Genomic DNA, 21,048 nt, shown 5'->3' on the forward strand with positions numbered 1-21,048 from the left:
GTGGATTACTAGGGGGACAGTCTTGAGAATGGGGTGGATATCGAAACGAGCAGCAGCCACCAAAGAACAGGTTAGAGGGGCCTTGAAGAAAGAAGTTGTCAGTGAGGTTTCTAGATTCTGGCGGTAACACAAGGCAGCAAAGCTAGCCCATCGGTCTTTTCCACTTTATTACGCGTAGATAGGCATCCAAAAGTTTAGGTATCTTCAGACTTGTTTCCTCATCATGGGCGCGTGTAGTAAGCATGTTTGTGAGCAGGCAGAACGTTTACATCGGTGTTTGTTTTGGAGAGCAACAGTCTGACTATCTGCATTTGAATGCCATGCTCATTGTTCATTTTTGGTACTTTAAACCAAACACCCATTTGGATGATCAGAAAATCAAGGTGAATGACATAGTAGCAGGGGGTAGACTGACGATGAGGATCGCCGATTGCCGCCCAAGCTGTTGTTTAGCGGCCACTTATTGAAGCTCCAGAAACACAAATCCCAGAAAACCGATAGATGCACTGTATCAAGAAAATTATGACACTTCGCTGACTATTTTTGAGACACGAAGGCGTAATGGTGAACGCGCTGGCCGATTAAAGGTAGAGCCACATTGCATGTTCGCAGAGGTGAGGTCGGGACTGGGCGAAAGTAGTTCACGTGACTGGCCCCACCAAGTTCAAGGGGTGTGGGACTGACTGGCGTTATCCCCAAGGACACGGAGCCAACTTCACAATCCACCGACGCCCCGACCTCAAGCAGTCCGCCAAACACCGCTGCCCAACATGAGCTACGGCAAGAAAGACGAAGATGCCGATTTGGGCCTGGTGAAGGTGGACAGGACCCAGGTATTCCAAGAAGGTGAGTTTCTGACGAAATTGCTCATGCCTTTATTTCTCCATTGGCTACAACTTGGAGATTCGTGCGGCGAGCAAGCTGGCTAATTCCAAGGTGAACAGCACGACTATTCAACAGCTCTCCCATCCAGCCGCGAAGATGTCGAATTCTCCTTACCAAGATCGCCCTTCTTCTCTACACGGGCGAGAAGTTCCCGACGAACGAAGCGACGACCCTCTTCTTTGGCATCTCGAAGCTGTTCCAGAACAAAGATGCCAGCTTGCGACAGATGGTCCACCTTGTCATCAAGGAGCTAGCTCACTCAGCCGAGGACATTATTATGGTCACCAGCACCATCATGAAGGATACTGGCGGCAGCACCGATGCCATCTTCCGACCCAATGCCATCAGGGCCCTGTGCCGCATTATCGATGTACGCTGAAAGCTGTCTCGAGCTATAAGGGAGGGAAGGGCGTCATGCTAACTCAGCTTCCAGGCCACCACAGTCCAGTCCATTGAGCGAGTGATGAAGACTGCCATCGTCGACAAGAACCCTTCCGTATCTTCTGCGGCTCTTGTTTCCTCGTACCACCTCCTCCCGATCGCCAAGGATGTCGTCCGCCGCTGGCAGAGCGAGACCCAGGAAGCTGCGGCCTCCACCAAGTCCTCGAGCGGCTTCTCCCTGGGGTTCTCCTCATCGAGCGGTCAATTGCCTGCCAACAACTCGACCATGCCCCAGTACCACGCCATCGGTCTGCTTTACTCGATGCGCATGCACGACCGTATGGCGCTCGTCAAGATGGTCCAGCAGTTCGGTGCCGCCGGTGCGGTCAAGAGCTCTGCTGCGATCGTCATGCTCGTCCGTCTGGCCGCTCAACTCGCCGAGGAGGACCCGTCGCTCAGGAAGCCCATGATGCAGCTGCTGGATGGCTGGTTGCGCCACAAGAGCGAGATGGTCAACTTCGAGGCCGCCAAGGCCATCTGCGACATGCGGGATGTCACCGACGCCGAGGTTTCCCAGGCTGTCCACGTACTCCAGCTCTTCCTCACCTCCCCTCGCGCTGTCACCAAGTTCGCCGCCCTCCGAATCCTCCACAACTTCGCCTCCTTCAAGCCTAACGCCGTCAACGTCTGCAACCCCGACATTGAGCTCCTCATTTCCAACAGCAACCGATCGATCGCCACCTTTGCCATCACCACTCTGCTCAAGACCGGTAACGAGGCCAGCGTCGACCGCCTGATGAAGCAGATCTCTGGCTTCATGTCTGAGATTACGGACGAGTTCAAGATCACTATTGTCGAGGCTATCCGGACTCTGTGCCTGAAGTTCCCTAGCAAGCAGGCAGGCATGCTTGCTTTCCTCAGCGGCATCCTCCGCGACGAGGGCGGTTACGAGTTCAAGCGCGCCGTGGTCGAGAGCATGTTCGATCTGATCAAGTTCGTTCCGGAGTCCAAGGAGGATGCTCTGGCTCACCTGTGCGAGTTCATCGAGGACTGCGAGTTCACCAAGCTTGCGGTTAGAATCCTGCACTTGCTGGGTCTCGAGGGTCCCAAGACTTCCCAGCCTACCAAGTACATCCGCTACATCTACAACAGAGTGGTCCTAGAGAATGCCATCGTGCGTGCCGCTGCCGTCACCGCCCTCGCCAAGTTTGGTGTCGGCCAGAAGGACCCCGAAGTCAAGCGCAGTGTCGAGGTTCTCCTTACCAGATGCTTGGACGACGTCGATGACGAAGTCAGAGATCGTGCCGCGCTCAACCTTAGACTCATGCACCAGGAGGATGAGATTGCGGAGAAGTTTGTCAAGAACAGTATGTCCATCGCCGGAACCGTGCCACAGCCAACCAATACTGACTCCTTTATAGACAGCATGTTTTCCCTGCCGTACTTCGAGCACCAGCTCGTCATGTACGTCACCTCGGAGGACAAGTCTGCGTTTGACAGCCCCTTCGACATTTCCCAGATCCCTGTCGTTACCCGCGAGCAGGCAGATGCCGAGGATCGGACGAAGAAGCTCACGGCGACTGCCCCGTCTCTCAAGCCCCCCAAGGTTGGCCCTACGAAGGCTGCTGCGAGTGGCGCGGAGGCTGCTGCGTCAGCAACTGCCGCTACTCAGCGTTACGCCCAGGAGTTGATGCAGATCCCCGAGATGAAGGAGTTTGGCAGCGTGCTGAAGTCGTCACCCGTTGTCGAGCTTACCGAGTCGGAGATGGAGTACGTCGTCACCGTCGTCAAGCACATCTTCAAGGAGCACATTGTGTTCCAGTATGAGGTCAAGAACACGCTGGATGCGACCGTCCTCGAAAACGTGTCCATCGTGGCGACGCCGTCCGAAGAGGAGGAGCTCGAGGAGGTGTTCATCATCCAGGCCGAGAAGCTCCCCACAAATGAGCCAGGCAAGGTTTACGTAGCCTTCAAGAAGGTCAGCGGAGAGGGCTCTATGCCAGTCACCAGCTTCTCCAACGTCCTCAAGTTCACCAGCAAGGAGATCGACCCCACGACAAACGAGCCCGAGGACACTGGTTACGACGACGAGTACGAGGTGGCCGAGTTCGACCTCGCGGGCAGCGATTATGTTATCCCCACGTTTGCCAGCAACTTCAACCACATCTGGGAGCAAGTGGGTGCGGCTGGCGAGGAGGCCGAGGAGACTTTGCAGCTCAGCAGCATGAAGAGCATAGCAGGTGAGTCTTTGTGTGTTTGAATCGAAGAAAGTAGAGTGGCGCTAACAATATTGCAGAGGCAACGGAGCAACTGGCCAAGGTCCTGTCACTGCAGCCTCTGGAGGGTACGGATGTGCCGGTCAACCAGACAACACATACCCTCAAGCTTCTCGGCAAGACTGTTGGCGGCGGCAGGGTGATTGCAAACGTCCGGATGGCTTACTCGTCCAAGTCTGGCGTGACGACGAAGATTACGGTTCGCAGCGAGGAGGAGGGCGTGGCGTCGCTTGTTGTTGCATCGGTTGCTTAAAAAGAAGATACTTGTTCGGAGTTTGTGGGATCAATGCAAATGGTCGGATGTTCCAAGCAAGCAAAGACGTACGTACGGCAGACGAAGAGAGACGAGGACTTCTCTTATTACAGCCGACTCGAATAAGCAGCCAGCGCCGCCGCCGCCGCCGCCGTCGCCATAGTAGTAGTAGGGGGGTTAGCATTTTTGAGCGCACAAGCGTGCGCACTAAAAGGACTTTTGGCTCGCGTACATCTAGAATGAAGACATGAAAAGACATCAAGAAGGGTTTCCGTGGTTTTGTATTGTGATGTAACATAATCCTGTTGCCGCAATCAGCTATGGGTACCGCTGGCCTCAGCTCTAGGGTCATATTCGGGGGGGGACTGTTTGATTTCACGATGCTAACTCAATGCGTAGCTTGGATTTTGTAGTACACAACCAAACCCTGTCATGGAGCCGTCACACGTCCGAGTCGTGTCAAGTCTTACAGTGCGCGCCAATTCGATTGACAAGAGCGGTTGGCGTTGGGAGTGGCTGGTGCGTCGTTCTGGGGCTGGAAGGGGAGGGAAGGCTTGACAAGTGGGACGGGCCATGGAGCCCGAGATGGGAGCTAGCGCCGAAAGAGGACTAGTCGGGCATGCTGGATTCAATCGGAGACGCAGGAAGCTCGGGGAGACGGGAGAGAAATGACGTTGTGGGTGACGGACACGCTGCGTCGTGCGCGGGTGTGTGAGCTGTCCAAGAAAAATCTAGCTCGAGCTGGTCGCGAGCAGAGCGCCGGCCACGCGACCCCAAGTAGCTTGATACCACATGTCAAGTTCTCTGGCGCTGCTCGGAGGTCCCATAGTCCATTACACTTGCTCTACGCAACTTTGTGTTCCTGGGAATTTCCTGTCGCTTGTCTCGGACCATCTGAAGTGTCTCTGTGCTAGGACCTGACCATCCCCGCCCACATACGGGATACTCTTTCCTCGAACCTTCCCCTCCTCCCACTCCAAACTGCCTCCTACCTTGTCCACCCCCGCCGAAGTCCTTGGCTACCTTGACACCCCGGTTTGAAGCCATCGTCACCGCTCCTAAGGGACAACGAATACAGATACCTCTGGGACCCATCGACTGGTTCTACGGCGTTCGCTTTCTCCTCCGGGGCCCCGCCCAGTCAGAGCTTCCGATCCGCCAGACAACCGAGAAAAAAAAGTTCCCGGCAGGACACAACTCACCGTCCTCTGAGCAAACTCAACCTGCTCAGTTTCAACACCAAAAAAAAACCACCACACGACGCGTGCAACGAACAACATCGCACGCTCTCGCCCAAGATGGTTTACGTGCGCCAGGACCGCCTCCCGGCGCTCAAGGAGTACAAGTACTCCGGCGTCGACCATTCGCTGACGTCAAAGTACATCCTCAAGCCCTTCTACACCAACGTCGTCATCAACATCTTCCCCATGAGCATGGCGCCGAACCTCATCACCCTGACCGGCTTCATGTTCGTTGTCGCGAACGTCCTGACGCTTCTGTGGTACAACCCGACGCTCGACCAGGACTGCCCCAGCTGGGTCTACTACTCGTGGGCGATTGGCCTGTTCCTGTACCAGACTTTTGACGCCGTTGATGGGTCGCAGGCGTGAGTTTTCCCTTCCCCGAGCTTGGCATTCGAGCCAGAGTCCTTGGGAGAGAGACGTGAAGCTAACATGGACCTTTTGCGACAACAGTCGACGAACCCACCAGTCCGGACCGCTTGGCGAGCTCTTCGACCACGGCGTCGACGCGCTCAACACCTCGCTTGAAGTCCTCATCTTTGCCGCGTCGCAGAACATGGGACAGGGCTGGATGACCGTCGGCGTTCTCTTTTCTTGTATGTCCTTCCCGTCTTCTCTCAGAGTCTGTCTCGCCAGACCTCGAGCTCCCCTAGACCTCCAAATAAAGCTAACGGACCCTCCCGCCAGCCCTCCTTACCTTCTACGTTCAGACCTGGGATGAGTACCACACCAAGACGCTCACCTTGGGCATCGTCAACGGCCCCGTTGAGGGCGTCCTCATCCTCGTCGGTGTCTATGCGTTGACGGGCTACATGGGCGGCGCCTCCTTCTGGCAGCAGTCGCTCCTCCGCACCTTTGGCGTCTCCGAGAAGCTGGGCATCCCCGAGTCCCTGTACGAGCTCTCCTTTACGCAGTGGTACATGGTCCAGGGCGCGTTGGTGCTCGTCTTGAACACGGTCGAGTCGGCGCGCAACGTCATCAAGGCCCGTCGCGCGCGCGGCGACCGCTCCCGCGGCGCGCTGCTCGGCCTGCTGCCCTTCTTCGGCATGTGGGTGCTCATCGGGTCGTACCTGCTGCTGCACCCGACCATCCTGCACTCGCATCTCGTGCCGTTCATCATGTTTGCCGGCGTCGTGAACGCCTACTCTGTCGGGCAGATGATCACGGCGCACCTGGTGAAGCTCGACTTCCCGTACTGGAACGTCCTGGGCTTGCCGCTTGCGTTTGGGGTTGGTGATGCGTTGGGTCCGAAGCTGCAGGAGTACTTTGGCTTCGGCTGGCCTAGCGCGTTGGGCGACGACGTCTACCAGGTTGCCTTTATGTTCCTCATGCTCGGCATGGCCATTGGCGTCTACGGCAGCTTTGTCGTGGATGTCATCGTCACTATCTGCGATTACCTTGACATCTGGTGCCTGACGATCAAGCACCCGTGGGTCGAGGGTCGGGATGGCGAGGGCAGCGCCCAGATCAACGGCAAGAAGTCACAGTAAAGGGGGAGACAGCTCTGATGCGGGGCTAAGCTGTGTTGTCAACCGGGGTGCTGGTTGACTAATATACAACAACTGCAGAACGGGGCAGGTGGAGGGCTTCCATTTTCATGGAGAGCTGAATTCGTCCTCTGCTTGTCACCAGCTGTTGGAAAGAAGAGAGGGGATGTCCTCGGTGAAGGTCGAACTGTGTCAAGCAGAGTCTCGATTCAGCACATTGCACGACCCATCACCGACGACTCCCCGTCACGACACGAACGAAGCCATGGGCCATGGAAGAGAATGAGTATGACCAAGTACATGACGGGACAAACGATGGTTTCGGGACAACGGTGGTGGAGGCTGGCGGCAAGGCTGAGGGGGGGGGGGGAGTAACGACGCTACGGAAGTCTACGTCTGGTGTCTGTTTCTTTCCACTTCGAGTTGCTTTGCTGCTGCTCCCCGTTGCGTCATTTCAGTAATTTTTTATTTTTTTTAGAGTTATTTCCCCACCCCCTCCTCTTCTCGGCGAAGCATCTGTCAGGAGTTCGGGCGTATGCACCCGACGCCAAAAGGCGGCGGCGGCGGCGGTCGGTGGCGTGACGAACACATGACGGTCAACCGGATGGTCCATCTGTTTTTTTATTTTCATCTTTATTTCTCTTTCGGGTTCTCGTCACGCGTTGGCTGTTTCTGTCCTTGCGCAAGATAGATGAGATACCACCAAATCCTCCTTTTTATTACATTCCCAAAGTGTCTCCCACGGCTCCCCCACCATTTAAACCGCCGAAGCGCCCAACCACCGCCTCAACGTGCCATGGTCGCCCTGAACTTTGTCCCGGTCGATGGAGCTTGTTCCCACCAACCCGGTAACAGCTCGAACGGGGCCCCCCGAAAGTGAAGATCCGGAGAAGCGAGGAGGTCGCAATCCGACGCCTCCCATGCTCGACAGCTTGAGAGGGGTGTGTGTGCGTGTGTGTGCGCGCGCAGTGTGTGTGGTGGGTGGGCGGCGGAGGCAGCGGCGGCGATTTTCCTCTTCCACTGTGCAAGTCATTGGATCCCAAGGGGGGAGGGGGAGGGTGCGAGTGACATCGGGGGCCGAAGGGGACCGAAGGGGACCGAAGAATAAAATAGAGTAAAAAATACAGTAAAGAATGGGATGAGAACGCTGGCTGCCCCGAACGCTGGCCGCCCCGGGCGCCCAAACATGCCTATAACCCTAGGCATTGCAACACGCGGCGAACCACGTCCGCTTCTTCTTCTTCTTCTTCTTTTTCGTTGCAATTTCGCGCGCGGGTTGGTTGGGGGTCGCCAAGGGGGGCGGCAATTGGACCACCACCACCACCCGGCAAGCGGCGGAACCCCGCTCCCCTACGTTGATGGACTGACTTCCACCCGCTTCCAAGTCCGATGCAAGCCCAACGACGGCCGTCGAACGGTTCGGCTCCAGCGGGGTTTGCCTTTTTTTTCCACGTTTCCTCCCACCGCCCCGTTGGGTAAGTTGGCTGGAACCGTGGAACGGTAAAAATAAAAAATAAAATAAAAATTGGCCCCAAAGGACCAGAAGGACCCCTCTTGCTGAAGCGTAGTCACCGCGCGCGCGAAAAAGACCAGACGGGCACCGGTTCATGAGATTAGGCACCGAAACATTGTATTCCAACAACTTCGATGACAGAGACTCGTATCCAAAGGAAGGGATCCAGGCATGCATGGGCCGGGCCCCTTGTCAACTAACAAACCCCCGGCTTCCCCTCCTCTTTACTAGACAGAACCTTTCCCTAAAAACGTGGACCAAAAAGCAAAAGGTATGGAGGAAAAAGCAGACCAGAGTGACCCCAAAAGCATCCAATGCAATCTGTCCTCCACAAGCACTCCGAGCGTACCGGAGGTGGCCTCTTCCCTCCCCTGCCCAGAACGAGTGTTCCCTTTCTTCCATGCCCCGATGATAATCATGCTCCGTTGCCCCAGCCTGCCGGCGAACAACTTCTTTTGTTGCTTGGCTCATGTCGCTGCTGGTCAAGGCCGTGTGTTGTGTTTCCCCATATAGAGACGCCATGTCGTCTAGTAAATATTTTTGTCACATCGCAGGTAACCTTCGAGCCCCCGGTATTGCCCGTCAAATAGCATAATACATAAGTGGCAACGATGCATAAAGAAAAGAAGAAGAAAATATCAGCCTGGTGACGTCTGGCGTTGCTGCAGGCGTTTCCCCTCCGTTTGACTCCGTTTACCCAAAACGCCGAACCTGGTCGTTTGCAGGTCTCGTCATGTCCGTTAGTGCTGCACGTCGCTTACGAAGCACCCACGTCGAGTCCCACCGTCGAGAGCCGCCGACTAGAGCAGCTCGTCGCTTCCGCTGGCGACACTGCCTTGGATGGCTTCGAGGATGGAGCGCTCCGAAAACACCGGGCCCTGCCCGTCGCACCGTGCTTGGTTCTTCAGCCGCTCGCTCACGTCACCCACATCCACCAACCCTCTCTTGAACAGCGGGTGACTGATGATGAAGTCCCACGTGGCGCCAGCCGCGAGGAGGCGTTCTCCATCCGACGAAATCGCGACTCGGTGGCTGGGCGTCTTGTTGTTGTGGGGGGCGAGCAGGTCCGAGTAGAAGTCCTTGGGGTTGTAGTGCATGGGACCTGTCGTCCGGGGCTCGGGGGAGGACGAGCTGTGGTGGCCGTTGATGGACGAGGTGGCACGAAGGATTTCGTTCTCGGTGCTGATCTTTTGCATTTCACGCTTGAGCCGTTCGTTTTCCGTCGATTTTTGCTGTGCTTCCGCTTCGAGATTCGCAAGCTTCGCTTCCAGGTCTTTGACGTGTCTCTCCTTTCGTTCCCGGAATGCGCGTTGCCTGTGCCACACTCATGTCAGTAACAGTTTCCGCCATCCAAGATGCATGGGTTGGACGAGATCCTCGGGTCAACCGATCTGTGGGGTCTCGTCGGCGCATGCCGAGGCAGCGGCGCAGAGGTGCAACGTACGCGGCGCGGTTTTGGGCCTTCCTCCTCGACTGCGCAGGCGTCAAGTCTTCATCGTCCGAGTTCGACTGGCCCCGACGAGAATGGTCGTCGAAGGGCTCCTGCTTGTGGGCGATGGCATCGGGTTGGGCCTTGATCGGCTGGACCGCAGGAGCACTCATTCCATTGTGCTGTGTCGGCTGAGGCTGAGGCTGGACAGACTGCTGCACGGGCAGACCATGGTTCGGGGGAGTGGGAGGGCCGGGAGGACCGGGGAAGGAAGTGTGCTGTGCGTTGAACTGGGAGGGAGGATAGTTATCAAAGGTGCTGAAGTGCTGGTCGTTGGGATATTCGGCGTAGACATCCTGCTCATGTCATGATTGTGTAAGTGCAGGTCGCAGTACGCTAAGCGCCAATCCACCAGCGGCCGGTGGGGATTTGGGGGCTCGGGGTTAGGAAGGGAACTCGACGACTTACCGGTGGAGATGTCGTGTTGAAGTCATCTGAACCTGCGGAATTGGAATGGGATGGCGTGAGAGGCGGGATGCCCATGAACTGGTAGGGCTGCGTTTGCGCGAAGTACTGGTGAGAGAAGTCCATGGTCGCGATCTGCTCTGGAAAGGTTGGCCAGCACTTTGGAATGGGAAGAGTAAGGGAGAAAAGAGTAGAATGGAAACGGGAAGCGGATAGGCGTGTCCTGATGAGGGTCTAGGTCCAGTCCAGGTGCAGAAGGGGGGGGGGGGAGAGAGCGAGCGGAGGAGGAGGGGGTGCGCAGATTGGTGAGGGTCGAAGGTCGAGGTGCCGTGCCGGTAGAAATGCGCCAGTAGCGTCCAGTCCACACTCGGTCTAGCGCCTTGGGGTGACAGGGCGATAGGTAGGTGGGTATAGCACTGCCCAAACGGTGCGTTGATGGATGGGTGACTCGGGGTGCAAGGAGGGTGCTGCAAAGACTTTGTTGGAAGAAGACGGAGGGTCAAGGGCCTACTGTAGTGTATGTGCGCCCTCCTAGTTGAAGGGTCCCGTCCGACAGGTCAAGACTCTCAGGTACCTTTTTAGGTGTGGGAAGAAAAAACAAGTGGATGACGGCCCAGAAGTGTAGACCGATGCGGCGGAGAGCAAGCAGAACGCCGAGTAAGGTGTAAGATGCACAGGCCAGCATAGGCCAGAGCAGGCCTAGAGATGTGGAGACTTGGGAAGGGTCGGGAAGGCGACGCTAGATTTGATGGAGAAGACGCGAGGAAGCCGAGTTGACCGGGCGGGCCTGCGTGCTACGTACTGCGTGCCGTAGGGAGGATTCGAGGGTGCGAACGGTACGGCGGGTCGAGGAACGCCGCAAGCTGCAGTGCGAGTCGCAGGGCCAGACAAGGCGGAGAGGTCTAGACAACCAGTACAGGGCTGGACGGGGCAGGGCGGGACAGGACAGGGTCCGTCTAGTACGACAAACCGGTGGTGCAAGTTTCGAGAGCTTGTCTCAGTGCCGCCAGTGCACCGTGGACGAGAAACGGTATGGGGCTTTTCAGTGTCGATGACCTAGAGTGTATGGAGGGGCCGGGCTGCTGTATGACGAGGTGCGGCAGGCTTGCATTTGTCTTTGGAAGACTCTTTTATAGAGTAACCAACGCCAGCGAGGTGCCTTGTGAGAGGCAGTGACAGTGGGACAGAGAGATGGGACGAGCAGAATCGTCCAGACGAATGAAAAAAAGGGGGTCAACGGACTCCAAGGGCTCCTTGACCAGGTGAACCAAAACATCAATGTCGATAAGATTGGATAGACCTTGCGGGGCCGGTGTTTTGCGATGCTCCAAGTCCGGTGGGTGTGAAGTAAATGCAGGTCAATGTTTTTTCTCTTATTTTTGTTTTTTTACCTTTGCAGTTAGTTCATGGTATCTACCTACGCACGAGGTGTAACAAAAGGCAACCCCAGCTGCCATGCCGGACGAGGGCTCTGTCTCGTCTAAGAAGAAATGAAAACAAAAAAGTCAAAACGAAAGGAGATGCGGTGGGCGCGGGTATCGAAACGGCATAGCCATTGGGCTAGAGGGTTGGAGAGAAGACGGCGGCACATGGGCCGGGCTGTCCCTGGGACGGATGCAAAGGACAGAGCAGGGGTCTGGTCCTCGACGACATCGTCCGTGACTCGTCTGAGTTGGAGAGATGAAGTGAAGCAAGAGGGAGGAGATGACACTGACCACGTTGGACAAGATGCTTCCGAAGAAACGAAGGGGCCAAGATTATCCCTGGCTGGGATGAAGAAGCAAGTAGCGGCTGGGATAAGGTTGCTGTCGATGAAGCAGAACGAAGGTCGACTCCAAGTTTGTCGGCGCCACACAATGTTTGACAGATGTCGGATCCCTGAACAGAGTTGGAACCTATTGGCAGGACTGGCCGGATGATTATCGCATGAGGTCCCAAGGTACGCCAAGGGAGGGAGGGGTCGAAGTGAAATTCCCTCGAGTGAGTGATGGGATGGACAACGGATTGGGGGGGGGTCTCGCTTTGGCTCGACGTCCAAGACGAATGACTGACTGGCCGAGGGCGGGAATACCTGTACTTGGACCGGATAGTTGCTTTGATCCGCGTGGGATCGGTCCAGCATCGCGGACACGCTTCACCGCCAATGACGGGATGCCTGAAGCTTGCAAGGGCGTCGAGTATCTGTGCCTGAAAGTATATGCTCGGCAGTACGATGTAAACCCCCTCCCCTCCTGCACTTGCCTTGCCGAGGAGCAACAGCAGCCCGCCGCAACACAAGACACAGGGCAAGCTGCGTTGTCCTGAACGTCCGTTATACTTTCTGCGGCCCATGCCGGTGCCGATGGGAGGAAGCGGCCGGGCGCTGCTCCAGCTGGCAAGTGACAAAACATGATGGATGCACAGCACAGCGTCCAGGAAGGAAGGCAAGGCGAAGACAGGGCGACCGACTTCCACGCCCCTACCGCGAGTTGGGTTGGGTTGGGTTGTGTTGGGTTGGGTTTGGATGACGGGCGGCGACATTCCCTCTCTTCTCTTGCCCAAGTGGATGAGCCGCCTGCCTCTGTGTCCTGCCGCTGCCGCTGCTGCGTTGTTGCTCTCTTCGAGGCGTATCTGTCGTGGTTGCGTCCGTCTCTTACACGTGCAATCAATTAATCTTTGCTCTAGAGACGTCTTGCGGCCCTGCTCGTCCCCCTTGCAACATCTTGATGACATTGCTCGTCTCGTCCAACAGCCGCTTCATCTACCTGGTACTCACAGTGCCTCTTCTCCAATCCGTGTCGGCGCATCAGCCATCGCATGGCATCGCAATCATCTTCCGGACAAACCCATCATTCGAACGGCATCAGTTTCCGGCCTGCGTTTCCTGTTTCTGCACATGCCCCGGCAAGGATATCCCCCTCGCGCCGCCGGCCACCACTGCTCCTCCGCCACTGCCCGGGCATACAGAAAGGCAAATCCATCTGCCTTATGGCTGCGCTGCACCTGCACAGGGATGCAACCCAACGGAACCTACCTCACCTCAGCCGCCCACCGGCTCCTCTCCTGTTACAGCCCCTGCTCCTCCCCCCAATCGATAAACTCCCCTAAGCACCCCGCATTGTTGGTAACGTATGCAACCGCCCAGTACTGCTGTCCACTTCTACCAACACTCTCCGTACGGTCCGTACAAATCGAGCTTTTCAAGGTGAGGTAACCTGCTCTACCCTTCCTCACAATCAAGGTGGTTCTGGCTCAGCTTATAAATTGCCGTCATGGCTACTTCACGGGTTCGAAAATCGACCCGTTGTCTACCGTAGCTGGCTCTCCGTCCGCCGTACTGGTCCATTCCCGAACAGCTCACCCGGTGCCGCCTCAGGGCTACAACTTTGGGTAGCCGACCCCCAACTGGTTGGCAATGAGTCTGCGCAGCCAAGTTTCCAATATCCCTGGGAGCATCAACAGCTTGCTCACTGCCCCTGCCCATGGAAAAGTAACCTCACAGAGATACCCTTACCCAGCCGTCTTAGCCGTTGGTCTCTCGCTCTCCCTTCGTTACACAAGTCAGCCTGTCCGCGGCGGCCGCGTCCACATCTTCTCGTCTTGCTTTCGCCAGCTGCCGTCTCTGCCGTCCCTCATGCTCGCGAACTCAACCTGTCGGCCCTCTCGTCGCATGTTCTCACTCGGGGTCACCGTGCCAGTTTTGCCTTCTGGAAGATAGACTGCGGCTTCGCGGCCAGATCAACCGAATCACAAAAGAGGCGCTTCTTTGGAAACAGATCTCTATCCGCGGGCCCATGCTGTTCACGAAATGCATCATCTGCCGAATCACGGTCTCGGCGCTCATCCTGGGGAGGGATCTACGGAACTCCATAACAGCCGTTTCCCGTACTCCGTCCGACATACCGGTAGCCACAGGATCCCTCCCATCAGCAGCCAGTCCGTTGATGCCACTTGGTCAAGCGCGCACCGTCAGGCCAGCAAAAATTGGTGCGCACCAATCACGTCTTCTTCTTTCTTTCCGTCCTTTTTTATTATTATCAAATTTTCTGTTTTCTTCCTCTTCTTTTTCTTCTTCTACGTGGCGTCTGTGAAATTGGTGTGCTGAATATGCGTGAGCAGGTACGCTGCTGTTCTAGCCTTGACTACCTTGTTTTGCAGCCACAACCGCGGATTTCTCAAACCACGCATCCGTTTCCACGCGAATGGGCAGAACTGCTAGAAGCCAAGAACGTGGGCAGGCCCAGCAGTCTCTCACCGATCATGTCTCAAGTTTTTGATGTCCACAAGTCGGGCAGAGTGCCTAGGTATTACTGGGGCATGCATCTGGCCATGAGGATCGAGACTTCCTTAATCCCTACAAATCGCCCCAATTCCCGGTTCCCCACAGCAAGAAGTTCTGTTCATCGCCCATCTTGTCCTGAGACCCTGGCACGCATGGTTCAAGACTGGTCCTGGCAAAGCTTAATAGCTCGACGTGTCTCCATTTGGTTCCCGTGGTCTCGAACGATTGCTTCATCGCTGCAACACTTGTTTTCACCCATCACTAATCAGCTGCCGTTGCTGTCATTATCCAGTTCCAGCTACGGCAAGCCCTTCGATCGCTAAAAATTTCGAGTGCGCGCGCCCGAGACCAGGTCCAGGCTAGAAGCGCCCGGGCGAGGGCAGTGACCCCCGTTCTTGTCGATAACAATGTTGTGATCGAGACTGAAAGCACTTGGATGCTATGAAGCATCTTTCTGCAATGTCTTTTTCTGGACAATGACCTCCATGATGAAGGCCACGGAAGCACCGAAGCCAGCTGTTCAGCAAACCTGGTTGGCATAGAGCAAATCTGACACAGAGCTCGTCAGTATTGGGTCAACTTCGTCGAAACGGTGACAAAGAAACTCTATTTATCGTATGGTCATCTGTACATTTGGCGATTCCCACGATGTCACGGTTCCATTCAATCGATGGCCGGGTCTCGACGGGTCACACGCGAGAGAGCACGGGACAAGAAACGGCAGAAAGAATGCCCCTCGAGGGATGAACCTGTTAGGACTTCATGTTGTAACAACACGATCAACAAAACTCGCAGGCCAACCCCGTTGCTTCGCATCTTGGTACTACTCTGAGCCAGGTGCGGTAGCATCGTCGACGTTGTATGGATCCCGAAACGGACACTCGATCAAGAACATGAGCTACACTGTCGCTTGGATGAACGGCACTGTAGGAAGGCTAGCCTACGCACGCCCAAAGATGCTTTCCCCAATGCCTGAACGATTGGCAGGTCGAAACCTGGGTGAGAGCTTTGACCTGGTGGTATGATACTTGTTCCCGAACTTGTTGGCTCTTCCCCAGTTCGGGAATACGACAACGAGCCGCCTAGCTTATCCACTCAGACGGAAATAGCGATCGCTTGTCAAGACACGTGGTTAGCTATCACAGGGTATTCTCTATAGTTTAGGTCTACCAAAGTATATTTGCAGAACCTTGAGCCAGAAGGGCGCAATGTTGCATTTCCAACGCCCTCTGTCGCCGTTCGCTTACAGCGGTTTCCACCAGCACAAAGTAATTGGGCAATCTGCCATTGCGTCTCGTAACTGTGAGGGCGGCGACCCTATTGAGGAGGTACATCTGCTGATTGAGCATGTACGGATACTGGGCGGTGATCTGACCCCGCAGGTAGAGAGATTGACTGATATGGGAAACACGTGCCGGGGAGGCATTGCTAGGCGCCGTAAGCCACGAGCGTCAGCCCTAAACCTCAGCCAACGGAGTTCCTTTCAACCTCCGCCTTATATAACGAGAATGACATATAGGCCCAGCATTGCTAGGTTAGGAAGAGATGAAGCCCCCATTCGCCCGCAATCCTTCGCGCGTGACTAACGACAGCCCTACCGTAGGGCTTATCGTAGGGCTCAAGGGTACCACTGCGCCTTGTATCTCGTTTGTTGGTGCAGTTCAGAGAGAAGAGAGAGGAGAGAGAGCGAGGTAGGTCACAGCCACTCCCGCCCGCTGCGGACTCTTTTCCCGCGCTCGCATGGGCTGCCTACACGGCCGCACCGAGTTCCGCTTCTTCGTGAAGTCCCGCTTGTCATGATACGAGGAGCAGTAGGTGTAAAAGACAGGTCGCTGCCGGCACGACCTGAACATGGGTGTTGAAAACGGACTCGGCTTCCGACCCGCGGGCTGTGGGCAGCCCTGGACACATGTTGCTTTGCATCACGTTGAAAGTTTGTATGCATTGATGTAAGCTCTAACTCAATGAAGGGCTGAAAGACTGAGAAGGGTTTGCCCGGGACACTGCCCGGTCCCGTAACGGCCTCCCTATTTGGGGCTGAGCGGAAACCCACTCTCTACTGCACCATAATCTGACGACCTGCTCAGCTTGACCCCACCATTCCTTTCTTGCTCTTTTTCTTTCCTCGTTCTGTATACGGTACGACATCAGAGATTGGCTGGTGCTTGCTCATGTGCGGCTCTATCTCAAGTAGTCGTCTGGGCAAGATCGCTTAGGTGGGCACCGGCAAGGCATGGTTGGTCTGGCGTTCGTGGCGGAGCGTTTAAAGAGTATCTCTCGCCCATCTTGGCAATGGTCTGATAGGTTGTCGTGCTGGTTCCGTTGGGTATCTCATGACCAGCTCTCCCTAGGAGCCAGATTTTGACGAATCGCCCAGTCACGATCCTGTCAAACTCGCTGCGGGATTTCACATGGTTGACAATGGAAGCAACCGATGCTGGTCATCCTCGAAACAACAGGCATGCAGGTTCTGAGACCCCTCAAGGACGCTTCACTCTCGCGATGTAAAGATTCGCCACGTAGTCAGGCAGCTCTGGTAGTAGAATTCTTTTGTGGACTACGCTTCAAGGCACTATCCGCTCGTGGACGGTGGCATCTGTCGGTGCAAGGGCAATTGCAGAGACTTGTAGTGCTTGCTGCTTGCGCCACGCTTCCAGAAGCAAGCAAGGATAGAAGAAAACGTAAGGTCGTTACGTCGTAAAAGGGTTGTACATGGCACCAGTCTCGTCCGCCGTGGCCCTCAGCTTCTTGTTCTGCCTCCGCAAGTACGTCTTGGACGTGAAGGCCGTGCAGAACGTCAAGCCCGCAAAGACGATCTGGAGGATCATGGCCATGGTGTAGCGCGGCGAGTCGCTGTCGGGGAAGAAGTAGGGCGACATGACGTTGCCCAGGTGGCCCATGATGTTGACGATGGCGCCGCCGGCTGCGCGCTTCTCGGGCGTCTGGCTGAGCGAGGAGACGGCCCAGGTGTAGACCTGAGGTTGAACGTGTCAGCACGGAGCAGGTTGGAAAGGGGGGGGGGATGCGTGTGGAAAGGGCCATACCAGGGCGTTGGCGGAGAAAGAGCCCGACGTGTACAAGAACGCCGCCGTGTAGCGCGCTGCGGTGTTGAGGGTGGCGACGGAGATGATGAAGCCGACGATGGAGATGCAGTTGTTGGCCATGATGTGGAAGCCTCTCTCCTTCTTTCTGTCCGAGGACCACGCCACGCCGAACGACACCGCGGTGCCCAGGATGTAGGGCGGTGCGGTGAGGACCAGGGCCATCGTGCTGCTGCCCATGCCGAAGCCGCGAACCATGGTGGGGAAGAAGTTGTTGAAGCCGTAGGAAGAGGTCATGAAGATGTTCATGAAGATCTGGCGTTGGGATACGTCAGCAGGGTTGTCCGGGCAGCGGCGGCGGCGCCTGGGCTCGGAAACTCACAAAGATGTACGTCTTCATATCCGTCAACGCAAGACGCAGACCTTGCCACACGCTCGAGTCGGTGGGCTGCTCCACGCGGTCGGCCTCGATGCGGGCCACGGCGATCCGCCGCATGTCTTCGGTCATGGACCACATGGCGCCTCCGGTCTTGGAGTGCGGGTAGTTGGGCAGGATGAAGTAGGCAGTCAGGGCGAAGAAGGCGCTAAGCGCGGCCTCGAGTATGAAGAGCCACTGCCAGCCGGCGACGCCAGCGGCCCCCGACATGCCGGAGAAGACGCCGGCGGCGATGAGGCCGGAGAAGGCCTGCGCGAGGACTAGGCCGGAGTAGAGAAGCGCGGTGCGGAGGGCGAGTTCTCTGCGGGTGTACCAGCACGACATGAGGTAGACGGCCTTTTTCCGGTGGTTTCAGCCCGAGTTCAGGTGGAGGAAGGACACGCGGCGATGACTTACACCGGGGAACAGAGGAGCTTCGATGATACCCAAGACGAACTGGACGGCGAAGAGCTGGCCCGGGCTAGTGACTGCGGCTGTCGCGGCGGAGACGCCAGACCACAGAATCGCGCAGGTCGGGAGGTAGAGACCTGGGCGGACTCGGGTGATGAGCATGTTGGAGGGCAGCTGCGCCAGCATGTAGCTACAAAGAGTCAGCTTGGTCCCCTTGGAGCGAGGAACCCGACTGACCCAACGGTAAGCAGGGCAACTGCGGTGCTGTAGTCCGTGTTTCCAAGCTGGAGAGTATCTTCAAAGTCCTCGTCGAGACGAGCTTGCCTGTCCCAGCAGTCAGTGGTAGACACTTTGTTCGCTTGAGCACGCCAGCCTTACGCGATGTTCGTACGGTTCAGATAGTTGAACATGTACAGGATCCACAGCTGAGGGAGCAGCGTCATGTCCAGGGTTCGAACAATCTTCTTCTCTTTGGCCTGCCAGTCCGGGATGCCGAGGGCCTCGATAGCGTTGACCCTCTGGGCCTCCTTGAGAGCTTCCGAGTTGTTGGTTTGGGAAGCCTCAAGAAACGCGGGCTCGTCGTCCAAGTTGTTGGCCTTCTCCGAGGCGATGTGAGGGGCTGCGGCTCCCATGGTGCTGCCGTGGATCGTGGGCTCCTGGCCCGAGGGCGCATCAGGCACCTTGTCGTTCGCCATGTGGGAGTTGTAAGTCGGGGAAGAAAGGGAGCTCGAACGATGGGTACACCGTCTCTTCTTGCGAGAGTACAGAGTATCGTGTTCTTATACCCCTCGGAACATGACCATCCCCCACACTACCCCAGATTCCATCCCACACTTACTCCGCATGGTTGGCAAACGGAGATGCTGAAGTTGATGGAGGCGGCCCTCCTGGGGCACTGAGGGGTTTCATTTGCTTGTCAGCATTGGCGCCGTGCCCAGGCGTGCTTGGTATGTTGGAGAAGGGCTCACGCAGTCCAACATGGGCCATCGTGGAGAAACAAAGGGCGCATTGTTACTGAGACTCCGGGGTGAAGTCCGTGATTGCGGAGGTGACATCACGGTACCGTATAACGCCCTCCGTCGGATTCTCGCCGAGCGGAAGACCAAGCGTTGGCAAAGGATTCGTATGGAGTCCAGTCCGTCTGGGGTGTTGACCGTGTGGAGTGTGTTCATTGGTGTTGGTTAGTCAGCCAAGGTTTTGGTGATCTGGTTCAAGGTGGCCAAGCCGGATGGTATGTCCAACTTCGATGCACGCCGCTGGCGCACGATTCGTGGTAGATGGGGGGGAAGGAATGCGGCTCGCGGGGAATGACGGGCTTGAGGCTGAGATTGTTGGCCGGAGGTATTGCGGTGTTGAGATCCCCCGGTTTCTGCCCCCTGCCCCGAAGTGCCTTTGTTGTTGAGGAGCGGTGATGGTTTGCCTCCGCGTTGGTCGCGACGGGGACAACACCGCGTTTGTCATCGATGCGGGATTACCATGTATTTGGATAATCTCCATGTCGTATATTCCGGGGTGAAGCAGATATGCCTTGGCACAATGTATCTCCGCTGCTCCGTTCATTTCGACGTTGGAGCTCGAACGTGGCCTGGTGTTCCTGCCCCATGGGTCAGAGGCTGGGGGCGGGGCTCTGCAATAGTGAGAACCGGCTCCGCGGCAATGTTGTCTGTGTTCTCTTGCTCGGCATCGAGTTGGTTGCAGTGCGTTGGCGGAGGACTCCCAGTCTGCAAATTTGGATCCCCGCACAGGTAGGTCTGCCGCCGTCCGAGGACCTGCCACATATTCGTTAGCAAGAGACGCTTTCTCGGGAGAGGGTATCGAACTTTTACATTCTCTCGTGCTCCTCTCTGTGGTTTCTCGCACAATCTGGGATATGATATGGCCGTCAACCGCCTCCCTCTGATGCCTCTAGGCAGAATTCGCTTTGACGCTGAGTCCAATATTGGCATGGTCGGGTGTGATTCAGACGTCTCCTTGGGTTTCTGGGCAATTTCTCTAGGGTCCCCAATGCCGAGTTGCTCTACGGAGTAATTCTTGGTCTTCGTAAGAGTATGCATCGTATTTCTGCGCTTGCCAGGCACTAGAAGTAGCTCAGCAACACTTGCCAAGTCTGAGGGGCGCCCATCAAGAAGGCAGCCATCCCAAGGAATGCTCTTTTTTGACGATACAGCCTTATACCAAAGCTCATATGACCTATTTTATGGCCATGTCCTCGACTGAGCGACATAGTTGGCTTCTATGATGTTTTGAAGGTTATACATCATCTAAAGCATCATCTTACCCTTGCTACTTTGAGTGCTGATGAGGCCGTGGACTTCTGGGACGAGTGTTATGTGCCTTTTACAGGCCTGAAAGACCCAACAATATGAGCCATGGCCACAGATGATAGTCCTTGTAAAAAAATCGGCGTCACTGGTAGAAGACTTTGGGAAGTCTCCTGGGATTGTAACCCTGTCCCTTGAAGACGATGGCATGTTCGGAGCTTCGCAATGAAAAGTTCGGCATGTCTGGGCCCGGGGCAAAGAGAGTGCACCCCGTACAGCACATCATGTTTCCTTGATGTGGGCTAAGGCTAGCGTTCGGACCTGTCGTTTCACGCGTGTGAATGTCCCCCGCGAATGTGTAGTTTCCAGATAAACAGATGAGGCGGATCGAAAGAGGAATTGTCGAGCTGTCAAGCTCCATGTGTTGTGGCTAGCTACCGTAGATAAGTTGCCTGGTTGAAGAAATGCAGTCACTATGGTTTGATGTAGAGTATAATTGTGCAGTGCTCATTATTCCAGGAATCAGGCATGATGATCGATATAACAGTTAATAGGCGGAGGAAACTTGCTGTATGAGGTTGCCGGCATCTTTGATGATCGTAGGGCAGCTTTCCGCTGGGATGGAGCTATGTTGTGTCGACTGGAAACGTATGGCCTGCGTCCCCAAATCTAGATTAACTAGCACAACTGGTACTTGATGGATCAATAGTGGGTGTCAGGAGGACTTTG

General features: G+C 56.0%; 5 protein-coding genes across 5 annotated transcripts; 2 read left to right on the plus strand and 3 right to left on the minus strand.

Moving 5' to 3' along the window:
• Positions 1-770: 770 nt before the first annotated feature.
• ColSpa_02565 (putative coatomer subunit zeta) lies at positions 771-3,795 on the plus strand (the record flags this gene model as incomplete). Its single annotated transcript, XM_049268777.1, has 5 exons — positions 771-846; positions 945-1,255; positions 1,319-2,633; positions 2,688-3,506; positions 3,563-3,795. 5 exons carry the CDS (start codon positions 771-773, stop codon positions 3,793-3,795), a joined length of 2,754 nt encoding a protein of 917 aa, XP_049124734.1.
• Positions 3,796-5,093: 1,298 nt separating this feature from the next.
• ColSpa_02566 (putative cell agglutination protein pfl5) lies at positions 5,094-6,526 on the plus strand (the record flags this gene model as incomplete). Its single annotated transcript, XM_049268778.1, has 3 exons — positions 5,094-5,401; positions 5,490-5,632; positions 5,724-6,526. 3 exons carry the CDS (start codon positions 5,094-5,096, stop codon positions 6,524-6,526), a joined length of 1,254 nt encoding a protein of 417 aa, XP_049124735.1.
• Positions 6,527-8,836: 2,310 nt separating this feature from the next.
• ColSpa_02567 (fluconazole resistance protein 3) lies at positions 8,837-10,056 on the minus strand (the record flags this gene model as incomplete). The annotated part of the gene is made up of 3 exons (XM_049268779.1): positions 8,837-9,350; positions 9,481-9,821; positions 9,934-10,056. The coding sequence occupies 3 exons, from the start codon at positions 10,054-10,056 to the stop codon at positions 8,837-8,839; spliced, it is 978 nt and encodes a 325-aa protein (XP_049124736.1).
• Positions 10,057-16,881: 6,825 nt separating this feature from the next.
• On the minus strand, positions 16,882-18,220 carry ColSpa_02568 (putative transporter; the record flags this gene model as incomplete). The annotated part of the gene is made up of 4 exons (XM_049268780.1): positions 16,882-17,166; positions 17,236-17,547; positions 17,615-18,004; positions 18,065-18,220. The coding sequence occupies 4 exons, from the start codon at positions 18,218-18,220 to the stop codon at positions 16,882-16,884; spliced, it is 1,143 nt and encodes a 380-aa protein (XP_049124737.1).
• A 212-nt stretch (positions 18,221-18,432) lies between these two features.
• Positions 18,433-18,753, minus strand: ColSpa_02569 (uncharacterized protein; the record flags this gene model as incomplete). The annotated part of the gene is made up of 1 exon (XM_049268781.1): positions 18,433-18,753. The coding sequence occupies one exon, from the start codon at positions 18,751-18,753 to the stop codon at positions 18,433-18,435; it is 321 nt and encodes a 106-aa protein (XP_049124738.1).
• Between the last annotated feature and the right edge of the window lie 2,295 nt (positions 18,754-21,048).

Source organism: Colletotrichum spaethianum, assembly GCF_022836535.1.
Source record: "Colletotrichum spaethianum MAFF 239500 DNA, contig05, whole genome shotgun sequence".
Lineage (NCBI taxonomy): Eukaryota > Fungi > Ascomycota > Sordariomycetes > Glomerellales > Glomerellaceae > Colletotrichum > Colletotrichum spaethianum.